Source organism: Rhamphochromis longiceps, linkage group LG8 (genome assembly GCF_057381845.1).
Source record: "Rhamphochromis longiceps isolate RC_006_pf linkage group LG8, R_longiceps_female_GT1.1, whole genome shotgun sequence".
In the NCBI taxonomy this organism is placed as follows: domain Eukaryota; kingdom Metazoa; phylum Chordata; class Actinopteri; order Cichliformes; family Cichlidae; genus Rhamphochromis; species Rhamphochromis longiceps.
Window position 1 is genome coordinate 13,609,374 of NC_140564.1, and position 12,136 is coordinate 13,621,509.

At 41.2% G+C, this 12,136-nt stretch overlaps 1 protein-coding gene across 1 annotated transcript in view; it reads left to right on the forward strand.

Annotated features, from left to right (window-relative positions):
- The first annotated feature begins 1,148 nt into the window (after positions 1-1,148).
- shisa8b (shisa family member 8b) overlaps positions 1,149-12,136 on the forward strand; it is a 48,458-nt gene continuing 37,470 nt past the window's right edge. Inside the window, exon 1 of the mRNA XM_085415852.1 lies at positions 1,149-1,798. Within this exon, the coding sequence (XP_085271978.1) occupies positions 1,167-1,798 (632 nt within the window). The 5' untranslated portion in view covers positions 1,149-1,166. The remainder of the gene's footprint in view (positions 1,799-12,136) is intronic.

The window sequence follows — 12,136 nt, forward strand, 5'->3', positions numbered from 1 at the left end:
AGGGTAAACTTGGGGCAAAAATGCTGCTGGCTAAAGTTTGTGGATATTTCTAGAGGGATTTCATTTTATTGCCCTTGAACTTTGAGGAAGAAACGCACAGGGTCGACAGAGGACTGCGAAGAAGGTGAGAACCCAGTCAATGATTTTCAAGCATGAAATGACTTGCCTATTTAGCTCTTTCAAAACTAAACAAAATTGAACTGTCACTTGCTTTTCTGCATTTTTTTAATATCTTTGAAAAGTAAGTTGAGAAGTCTCCTTAGACTGATTCTCCCAGCTGATTATCGAATCGAATAGAAACGAATCGAATAGAATAGAATAGCCCTTTATTGTCATTGTACATGTACAACAAAATTGTGAGTGCTCTACACCAACTGTGCTGGAATAAAATATTAAATAGTAAGACAGCATGAGTAAATAACAAACATGAAAAATATTAATAATCACGAGGAACATAGGAGGAAGAAACACAAAAGAAGAACAGGTTGCAAAGTGTTTGGAAGTAGTGTAATGCACTTGGTCTGAGTGGAGTCGGTGTGTGATTAGGACAGGATATTGTATGTTAACGGTGGCAATGGCCCAGGGGAAGATGCTGTTTGTGAGTCTGCAGGTGTGGAACCTGATTGACCTGAGGCGACATCGGGAGTGGCAGCGGGTCAAACAGGTGGTGAGCGGGGTGCAAGAGGTCACCTGTGATGGCCCTGGTTTTACTGAGACAGGATCTGGTGATGGGCTCAAGGGATAGCAGAGGGCAGCCAATGGTTTTTTGGGGGTAGTGTTAATTAGCCTTTGCGTAGCCTTCCTGTTGTTTCCCCTGCATACCAAACACCCAGGGAGTAGGAGAGAGCAGCGAGTGTGTATCACATCGCCTTTTATGACAAAAGTCTCCGATAGTGACCTATTTAAAAATGTACTCTGCCCTCTTTTCATTATTGATTTCATAAATGTGTCAGATCAATAGATAAGTCATGTGTTTTAACAGGAACATGCTTTGAGATACTTCTGGGAATTTTTTTTAGACTGTGGGGATTTTTTGGTTTGCTTTTCTCAGTAAAACTACTTTTACCTTGTTTGATGTCTGTGCTGTTTCTCTGTTGCTAACACTCTTCCACCTGCTTCCCTCCTATTCAAAGCCTGTAGGTGGAACATTGGGTTCTCCAGGAAACATGGCAGCCACCAACCCTTTCTCCTGCCCCTTTTTTCTCTCCTTCCTCTTTTTATTCTTGGTGATCCGGCCAGCCTTCGCCCAGGGTCCATCAGTTACAGCTGTGGGAGTAACTGAGGATTCACCTACCACACTGACTAACCAGACAACTACCAGCTATACAGAGACCACCCAAAACACTCCTCCAGAGACAGGGCTTTCCACTCCCAACAGTGGTGGAGATACAGATGATGAGGATCTCCCTCCTGCTGGTGGGACACGTTGCCAGGGTTACTATGATGTCATGGGTCAGTGGGACCCACCTTTCAACTGTAACGCCGGTGTCTTCCTGTACTGCTGCGGTACCTGCTTCTACCGTTTCTGCTGCCAGTTCCGTCAGCAGCGCTTGGACCAGAACATCTGCTCCAACTATGACACTCCCATCTGGGCAAACACTGGCAAACCAGTTGCCACCATTACTGAGGGACAGGGAGACCTGGACCGGGACCGCACGCAACTTATCGTGTACATCATCTGTGGGGTGGTGGCCATCATGGTACTGGTTGGCATCTTTACTAAACTGGGCCTGGAGAAGAGCCGTGGGGGAAGCGGAGGAGGAGTAGGAGGGGCAGCACAGGCCGACCTCAACTCCAGGTGAAGAAGCGTGTGTGTGTGTGTGTGTGTGTGTGTGTGTGTGTGTGTGTGTGTGTGTGTGTGTGTGTGTGTGTGCCCGCGCGCATGTGTGAGAGAGATGCATGGGTTTCCAAATTTCTAGAAAACGCTCATTTATCCCCTAATTAAAACATACGACAAAAGACATGTTTATTCTTTATCGATGGGTCTTTTTTTCTTGTTGTATATGAATGTAGATCGTTTGTTGTATTGGAGTAAGCCCAACCACAGACACAGGAGAGGTACTCCTCTCCTTTGGCACTCTGTGCACACCAGCAGGTTAATAACCAAGCAGTAGTCATGAGGGAAAAGGAGGAGGAAGGTTATTCGTGAGGATTCATTTTTCCAGCTTACAGAGGTTATTGTTAGATTGCTAATAAATGAAGACAATGTTCCCAGCCCTTATACTTTATACCTAAAAGTCACCTCAAAACACAGACACGTGCAAAAACCATTCTGAAATACAAAACAGTTACAGTCAAGGGTTAACAAATGCACATTTTGAATTTGAGACTGGTCTGTGACCCCCTTGTAATTACTGGTCTCCAGGCAAAAATATTGGACTCCCCAATTGCTTTGGTTGCTATCAAATTGTTATGGTCACCTGTACTTTGCATGGAACATGTCTGTCTGCAAACACTAGCCAGGTATTCTTCAAGCAGCATAAAACTGAAAAGTGCAACTAAAACCTGCCTTTAAAGGAAACATTGGGATATATATTAGTATAATACCCCTTTGCCACTGATTTCATCTACAGACAGCCAGAAACTTCTATGAACCCAACCATTGGTTGCATAATGTCCAATATGGTGGACGTGAGTCAAGCAATGTGTGTATCACATGATGCGCAAAATCGCTATACTAGGCTAGGCGCTGCTGAAGAAAGTCCATCAGACCATTTGAAACTGAGTCTGACTTATTTATTAGGAGAGTAATATTAGCTATTTGGCAATTTACTGGTATCAACATTTATCATGTTATGATGAAAAATGAAAATTTAAAAGTAAAGAAATGGAGAAATGCCCTCCAACTACAAACTTGGGTCATCTGTCCACCAGAGGGCACCCCACAACTTCCCCACAAGCATCACAACCAGCTGATCTGAGCAGAGTCAGGCAGAGGGTAAGAGAGTCGAGAAATAGAACAAATGCACTTGATAAGTTTTAAGAAAATGTGTTTATCTTTTTTTTTTTTAAAGTAACTAAGTACTGTATTTTTAAATCACCAAATATTTTTTCCTCAAACATCCAATAGACAATGAAGCTTTAACCTGAAGTTGAGTTTTATGAGTGCAAATTTGAACAAATTCAGTAAAAACTTGATCTTCTCAGTCCAAACATCAGGCACATTATTGACATGTCTGAAAAGTTATAATGAGTATGGCATGTCCTGGGAAATATCTGCACATGAATGAAGATCACTTGCAAATATTACCAAAGCTCAATGACATAAGCGAACATCAACAAAAGTTCCCAAAGAACATTTTAACATTCGTTAACTCATCAGTTTTGAATCTGAATCTACTTAATGACGCATCTCATTATTTAAGTGATTACATTTTGTGCAGTAAAAGCACTTTTTATTTCTTGGTTTTTGGAGATGCTGATGTATGATCCTACAGAGGTTTACAGGGATGTGTTTAGATTAGAATTGGCACTGAATGGGGCCTTCATGGATGGCACTACTGAAAATGACAGTTCTGCTGAAAGAGAATAGCACAGGAAGACGCTTGCAATTGCACAAATACAATGTCAGTATTATTTGAGAGGTGAAATAGCGTAAACAACATCACAACAACACACAGTGTTAAACTTATCTCGGCTTTGAGGCAACCACCAATGGGAGTGAAGCGAATTGTTGATTGACATAACTGGGGGTTGGTAAACAAACATGAGGGTGGAATGTCAAAAATAGTGACCAGCTGTCAGCTACAAAGTAATGTGCTGTGAGCAAATTGCTTTATATGTGGGTGAGGCTTAATTTTCAGTTTAAAGTCTAAAGTGTCAGCTATGGATGTGAACTAGTTTATCTTCACCTGTGTTAACTAAGCTTTGAGCTAGTGCTTCATCGGTGTACACACCTAAAACTTTACATATTTATTCTTGTTTATTCTCTTGTCTATTCTTAGGGTTCATTTATTTGTTTCTTTTTCAGTTTTTCTTTTATATTTCAGCTCTTTGCGTACTGTTTGCTTTTCTTGTAAGCATGAAACAGAGAAAACCAACTTTCTAGTTTTTGAGGGTTTGTTTTTTGCAGCTAGGCACTTTTAACTTGTGCGTCTGTGTTAGAATGTCTCATGTGTACAAATGTGTCAGGGTTTCAGAAAGAGCACATGAAGTCACATTTTACACTGTGAATCTGATGCTTTTAAACTGAGTTACTGAAACACAACCTTGAGAAGAAAAAAGATTTGTAGTTTGAGTTTTAGCCTTTCTCCTGATACAAATGCAATCGTGCATACACTCCAGCTGCAGTATAGAGTTAAATACATGGTTCAAAGTTCAGTCTATTCGCCTCAGGAAATCATTACAGCGCAGCATGGGCTCACATCTCTCTGCTTTCATCCTGAACCAACTCTCTAGCTGCCTCTTCTTTCTTTTCTCCATAGAGTTTGTTCTTCTTATCTCTCCAGGCTTATTTTTTTGATCTCATTTTCTTGCTTGAAAATCTGTTTCATCACGCGCTATTTGTCCCTCTCATCCTGAATTTCTTCACCACAAATCACTTTGTTTTGGTTCGTAAGAGTCCTCTCCTTCAGCCTTCTTCCACGTCTCCTTTGTTCCTTCTTTACCAGGTCAAATGTCCTTCTATCAACCTCTCTTGCTTTTTATCCCCCCTTTCACTCGCAAGGATAAGAAGTGAAACCAGCAGCTACTTTCAGTCACTCTGATCTTCATGCATTCCTCCCTCCTTTTCCATTTCACTTTGCAAACATCCCATCTCTCCCACATCATTTTTCTCACTTGAATTTTAATTGAGAAGCTAAACATGAGGACAGCTGCACTGGTGCCACCAAAACCTCCATTGACCATCGGTTGTCTTTGAGTGTCTCCCATTAACTCAAACTGCAAAACTCATTCTGCAGATACCAAACCACTAGGATTAACATTTTCTGCAGGGTAGCACCTAAGCTGAAATAGAAACACTGTGGCGGCATAAACATCCTCCCTCCGTGAGCCCATCTTGACAGATTACTGCTCCCCTTTGAGATTAAACAAATTTCACTGAGATTACAGCTTTACCATTTTTGGGTTGCTCTGCCTGCTTGCTTGTTTAGTTATTAGCCTGCTGACATAAATCCCTGCTATAAAAGTGTACGTGCAATCCAGGACTTCATATACAGCACACACACTTCATGAGGTGAGATGCACAAATTCTGCATGCGCTTTAGAGACGGATGTTAGAGCGGCCAAGCACAAAGCAAGACTTTTGCAATCTGCACGTGTGCTGTTGCAGCTCTCAAACTCGTGCTGTGCACCTGCTTCCCACCACAGGTTTCTCTTTCTCTTAACATCCTGCAAGCAGAGGGTGATTAGCGGGCTAAAATCCTAACAGTTTTCCCAAATCAGCTTTGAAAGTTAAAATCCAGAGTGATCCTCCTCGCAGACCTCCTTCCCCTCTCCTTCCATGCACACACACACTAAAACCACATTTTGAGTTTGAAAAATGCCTTCAAACTTGTGGGGACCGGGATTTTGTCCCCATAGCATCGTAAACTTCCAATTTTCGGTTCCCACAAAGATATATAAACAAGGACATACACACACACACCTTCTAATAGCCCTCGACTCGTTCCAGCCGCACAAGGTTCGGGGTATTTGCAAGCCGCACTAATCCCCAGCCAACAATGGAGAGCGCCTTAGGTCACGCGTGTCGTGTTTAATGAAAGGCTTCAACTGGAGCGGGGCCGGTTGTACACCGTAAACAAACAAAAATGACCTTTAATGATTTTACGTGTACACGCACACATACACTCACACTCATCTTGATTTATAGTTCAATTAACAACAAGAATAATAGCATTGGCATTTGGGTTACATGTGCATGGGTCAGATAACCACAGTGAGAGGTCAGAACAGCCATGAGGCGAGATGTGTTGCAACATAGCGTCCAGCTAGCAAAGCGGGAGAAACCTGGAAACAACATGGTGGAGGTCACATGGTTGGGATGGAGGGCTGTGTTTTTGCGCAAGTAAGTACATTAATGAGTGTGTGTGACACAGCGCTCCAGGTGCTCTCAGAAAAGAGAGGAAAAGATTGGGTGGATAGAAGAAGCCTCGCTTCCGAAATCTATTTATATTTTACTAATTTCTAGCAGCTAGCATGTTTCGAAGACAAGACAGCTGTGACAACTGTTAATTAATCTATGTGTCAAGGCACAACAATAATGACAGGAATTTTTAATTTAATGTATGAGTGACTTTTTGTTGCCAAAGTGATTATAAAATATTTATTTAGTCTTAAATAATAGCAGCGGCCAAAAATGCTAGTTTCGTGATGTCCCTCTGGCGTCACTGATCAGAGATAATGTGTCAAATACAGCACTGCACCTACTCTTGTCCTCAACACACTGCCAAGACTGAAACAATCAGGGGAACAGTCACAAGAGACAAGCATACACAGAGTTGTTCATTTAAAGATCCATTCATCAGAGACCCATTTATTCATTCATGTATTTTTGAACTGCTTGTCCAGTTCAGGGTCACAGGGACTGGAACCTTGCCCATCTGACTTCAGGCAAGCGGCTGTGTACACCCTGGACAGACTGCCGCTGCAGGGCTAATACAGAGTGACTGACAGCCATTCATGCTCTCATTCACAATTGTGACCAGTTTATAATCGCTGATTAATGCTAACAAGTGTGCGTGAACTCAGAGTGAACCCATGCGGGGACAATTGTGCCCCTAAAAGATTGAAAACTTTTTCTGGTGAAGAAACCTCAAACAAAAACCCTTCCTACATCAAAGGACGCTTCTGTTGGAATTCTTTTTCACAACATTATCCTTTCTGTTCTTGAGGTTTCCATCCAGCATCAAAGCTACATCTTTGACTGCTCTGGCATGTCATCTTCATCCGGTGTGTTTTTAAGCCAGCTGCTTTTTTAGTCCTTGCATTACATAACGAAGGACGCCATTGCTTAAATGGTTTGACTGCTCTGCCCTGTATTAAGGTCCGCAAATAAGTGATACTCAATATAGCATGGGCATATATATGGGTCCATCACCACTCACACAAAGCACATAGAATCACTTTGCTATTAACCCTTTCTCTCGCTTCCAAATAGAAAATATTGAGTCACATTTTGTAGCTCAAGGGCACTAGTGACACGTTGATGTAAACTTTTTAAAAATGAAATGTACAGTGGCCCTGAGAGGTCAAACACACGATCTGAGAAAACATAGGAAATGCAAAAAGCAGAGAGAAGAAAAACGGAATTTAAAAAAGAAGCAAACAACAAAAGAAAAAAACTACGCAACGGAAGTGATTTAGGGGATGACTCGCCTCCTCTTTCAATTCCCTTTTCATATAAATTAATATATTTTTATTAATATGTAAGTATACATATTTGTTACTAATTTCAGACTGAGTTTCTGTTATTATTGTGACCAACCTGCAGTACTTCAACAGGGGGCTCCAGCTCTCGCTACATGTTCACTATTCAATGCTTCTGTTAAATCATGTTATTGACTCACTAAATTACTTCTGCTGTGATTTGTGTGGTTTTGCAGTATTTTCATTCTATTTGCTAGTGTTTTTTTTAAGTTACAGTGTGTTTGACCTCTTAGGTCAAGCAGAGGAGCGAGAGAAGAGCTGTACCTCAAGCTATTTTAAAGCCTTGAGATAAGCATTTTGGACACTTCTTTGTTGTTGTTTTTAGTTTTTTAAGCCAGATGTCATAAGGGAGGTGAAGATGTTACTGATAAACTGCTAACAGGAGACTGTGATTGACAAGTTGCTACCTCAGGAACATGCAAAATACCCACACCTTAAAGCATGCCCTGCTTTATCATGGATTCAACTCTAAATGGGATAAAAGTGTACAAAATGAACATTAAGGCATATTAATGACGACTTGAAATTAGCAACTGAGAACATCTGCTCATCACAATGTTTTTAATGAGATCATACAATGAGGGAGAACTATGGTAAAACTTTTTAATAGATTTCTATACAATCTCTGCTCTTTTTACAACCAGAGTTATTGCTCTCTGCTGGCCATTACAAAGAACGCAGGTACCTCGTGATTTCACTTTTCAGACCCAGTTGCTCCTTATCTTTTATTTGAAATATTTTGGATTAGCAGAAGAAAAATGATGGAAGTACAAAAGAGGGGGATGAGATGTGTCTCATACTTTTTAACTGAATCCAGTCAATAGATATTGGCATTTGAAAGTTCCAAACCAAGGAGCATCAGACAGTCTGCATCCACAATGCTGTGCACACCTAAACCAGACCAAACTTGAGGAGATGCCCTTGATTATTAACAGCTCAGCATTAACTGCGAGGTCTCACCAGTGATAATTTCACATAACTGGACAGAGAAGGGCCAAAGAAAAAGATCAAGGATGAACAGAGACTTAAGGTCATCAGAGTACAACAACCACACCAAATGAAGTTAAATCCCCACTGTGTGCCGTTCTCTTTGCTCTGTGGCTCAGAGTAATGGGAGGTGACAGACAGCGACCTCAACAAACTTTCAACCTTTCACACCAAAAGCCTTTGGAGAATCCTGGCCATCGTTTGGCTGAAAGCGATCTCTAACAGAGCCCTGCTAACCCAGTGTTATAAATAACTCCATCACAAACACGGCTCTACGCTCAATGGTCAAAAGACACAAGAGAGTGACCCAACAGTACTTTAGCTCACATTTTTGGGCTCCAAATCAAGAAACTAGTAATAACGTTACAGCTATCTGCCGTTTTATAATGTAAATAACAATTTAAACAAGCTTGTCCTCTGAGGGGCTCAACGATATAAGGGATCTCTCTCTTAATTAGCTTTTAATAAAAGGATCTTGATTGGATTCTCTGGAACTGATACTGGAGGTGCTTAATCTGTGAAGGAAAAGCACCATGAAACCTGCATGAACAGCATCATGGTTCACAGCTTAACAGGTATACTAGAAAAGATAGATGTGAAGTTATCCCTGCAGCCTGCCCCGTACACGGACTGCAGACAGGAAGCAAGTGAAGCCACTACAAGCTGTAAATATCTACTACTACTGAGTTTCCTCCGCTCTCTCCTACACTTCCATAACCCCACCTTCCAAAATTTCTCCTACTTTTTCAGTACCTCCAGGGTTGAGCTGTCACTCTCTATCACCTCTCACCTGTCGCCACTGTTTGTGTGAGCATGTCTGCATGCATGCATACTTGCAAACAAATGTGATAAAGTGTGCATATGCATGTGCCTGCATCATCACTCGTCGCAGTTCCTCCCAAAGTGAAAGAACATATAAGCTGACAGATTCCTGGCTCCATCAGAAGTGACAATTTTCACCCTGCAGCTACTTTACCTTCCTCTCTCCTCCTCCTCCTCACCACTCCCGGGCTTCACTGGGCCCACACACACTTAAATGTGGGTCAACGCACACTGACTTAAGGGTTTGGCACTGTGTTGTTTCTGTGTTTGTGGTCGCCCCCCCTTTTTGAGTAAAGGTGCTGGGAATTGAAAATATCAAAGATAGCCATCCTTACATCTCTCATGTCTCGAACAAGGCATTTCAAAAAAAATTGAGTCGTAACAATTAGAGTTTTGTCTGTTTGTCTGTTAAAGTTTTATTCTATTACATTTGGATCATTTTTTGAAAAATTTGAACTGAAAAGGGTTATGAAGCAGAAATGCTGTCTGTCCATTAGTAATACTTCCGCAGGTTTAATGTTGATAAAAGAACATGTTGAATTTCCTAAATTGAAAGGTGTTCTTGTCCTTATGCATAAGTTGACTGACAGGTAACAGGCCAAAAAGGAGAAGCAGTCAAAAACAATACTGCATGAAGTGTGCTTGTCTAGACACTGGCACAGCTTCTTGTAAGTTTTCCTTTGCTTGTTCAATTTCAATAAAAATTTGTTACGCTGTGTAAAATGCAACAAAAAATAGAAAGCAATGATATCCAAATCACATAATCTCCTATTTTATTCACAGTAGAACATAGAAAAAGTATCAATGTCATGAAAAATATTGCAACAGGTCAGTAACATGATTGGGTATAAAAGAATATCTTAGACAGGCAGCGTGTCAAAGAAAAAACTTACAAACACTCCCACAGTTTGCAGTGCCATCCACTAATGCAGGTTAAAGCTCTATCATGCAGAAAGGAAGCAAAATGTCCAAATGGACTGAGGCAAAGTGGAAAACTGCTCTGTGGTCAGACAAATCGGAATTTGAAATTCTTTGCAGAAAACACAGACATTGCATTCTCCAGACTAAAGCGATGATGATGACACTCCAGCTTGTTATCAGTGCTCAGTGCAAAAGCCTGCATGGAGGTGGGTAAGTCCTGTTGAATCGCTCAGTGTATTGATCATTACACACAAAAGCTTAAAGCGCTCTCATGACTTTCTGATATTCACTTCTAAATGACTGATGTTGCTGTTGGAAAAATATGCTGCCAGAATGGCAACAGAAGGGAACATTCACTTGTAGGAAGCCTGAATGAAGAGTTTTTTTGCAGAAAGTCTTAAGTATTCAAGCGGTTCTGTGCCTTCTGTAAAAATCTGTGCTCCTGCATTGAAATATTGTAGAGATGTCTGCAGATACTGACCTGCTTATTGTGCCCTCAGCTTCTCTGATTTGCATATGCACCAGCCCAAGTGGCAGGGGCGCGACCAGATACACTGACAAAAGAAAAACTGACACATCTTCACAGAGCAGTGCTTAATTGTTTTAAAAGTAATAGGTGGAAAAAAGCAACCAAAAAAAGAAGGTCCTCTTGCCTGAAAGGAAAAAAAAAATCATAGACAGCGTAAAGATGGATGTAGCGTTCAGCTTTGGATGTAGGTTTGAAAAGTGCAGAAAGCATGGTAGTGCTGTAAACTTGCATTCTTTTTAATGGGAATGTTGGGGTGACAGCTAAGGTTGCGAGAAGAGCTCTGGTCCAATGTTATAGGTATTTTGTTGCACTGCATGCAGAAGTCCAGACTTTAGAAAGTGGTTTTGAACAGAAGACGGGTGTTGAACATATGCAGAAAAATGAGAGGAAGAAAGACTCAGAGTGGAATGACATCTGTTACAATGTGGTTACCATTTGCATGAAGCTTAACCGCTTTCAGGAAAAGGTCAGAGACAAACACTACTCATCAACGGCTAACCTGGTTGGAAGGAATTTTTATCTGTCATTATGTTTATCACTCAGACTCCACAGTTTGATGTTTTAGGGAAAGCCGTAAAACCAAAATCACCAAGAGCTTATAAAAATGTTTACATAGTAGATATTTACTGCTTGTAGGCGCAGTGTACAGAAATGGTGTAATGTACTCACTGAGAACATCTTACATTCAATCAGTGCAGTCATACAGCAGAGAGGATTTCACATTTCGAGAGTTACTGTTAATATTTGTTGGAACGACTCACTGTGCACGCTCTAATCTGGGTGACCTGAGAGGACTAATTGATTGTTACAGGACATTAGTGAAGTCTCATTTCACTGTGGCTATAATGTGATGAGATAGGATGGAAGAACTGATGAGCTCTCTGATCTCAGGCACAATACTTTTATATAATATGTCAAAGGATAATAAGCGCAGTGAGGGCAGAAGCTTACAGAATATATAAGTATAATACACATATAGGTTCCATAAGGTTTCTCCAAGAGTACAGAGCAGAAACAATAATTTTCACAGGGAACACTGTTGAGGGAACTTTAGGGCAATCCAGTGAAAGTAAAAGCTACTCTTCTGAGCTTTGGCCTGCCCTTTCATATCATAGAGGCATTTACATTGGGAGTCTGGATACTTTTGCATGTTTTTTTTATTAGCTTTCTAGATGTGAGTTTGTTGGGTAAATACAAAAAGTAGTGTAACAAAGGTGGTTGCCAATCTTCCCAGGAGGGAACAGATCAGAAAGTTTAACCTAAGGTCAGATCCTGCAAAATACAAACTACAAAACCTCTGGAACAATGGCTAAAGTGGGGCGATCGTGGCTCAATCGGAAGGTTGCCGGTTTGAGCCCCGGCTCCGACAGTCTCGTCGTTGTGTCCATGGGCAAGACACTTCACCCGTTGCCTACTGGTGGTGGTCAGAGGGCCAGATTCTATGAAAAGATGTAAACTCAAAACACTGTTCACCCGACAGCACGTACATGGACATGCAAGTGCTGAAAG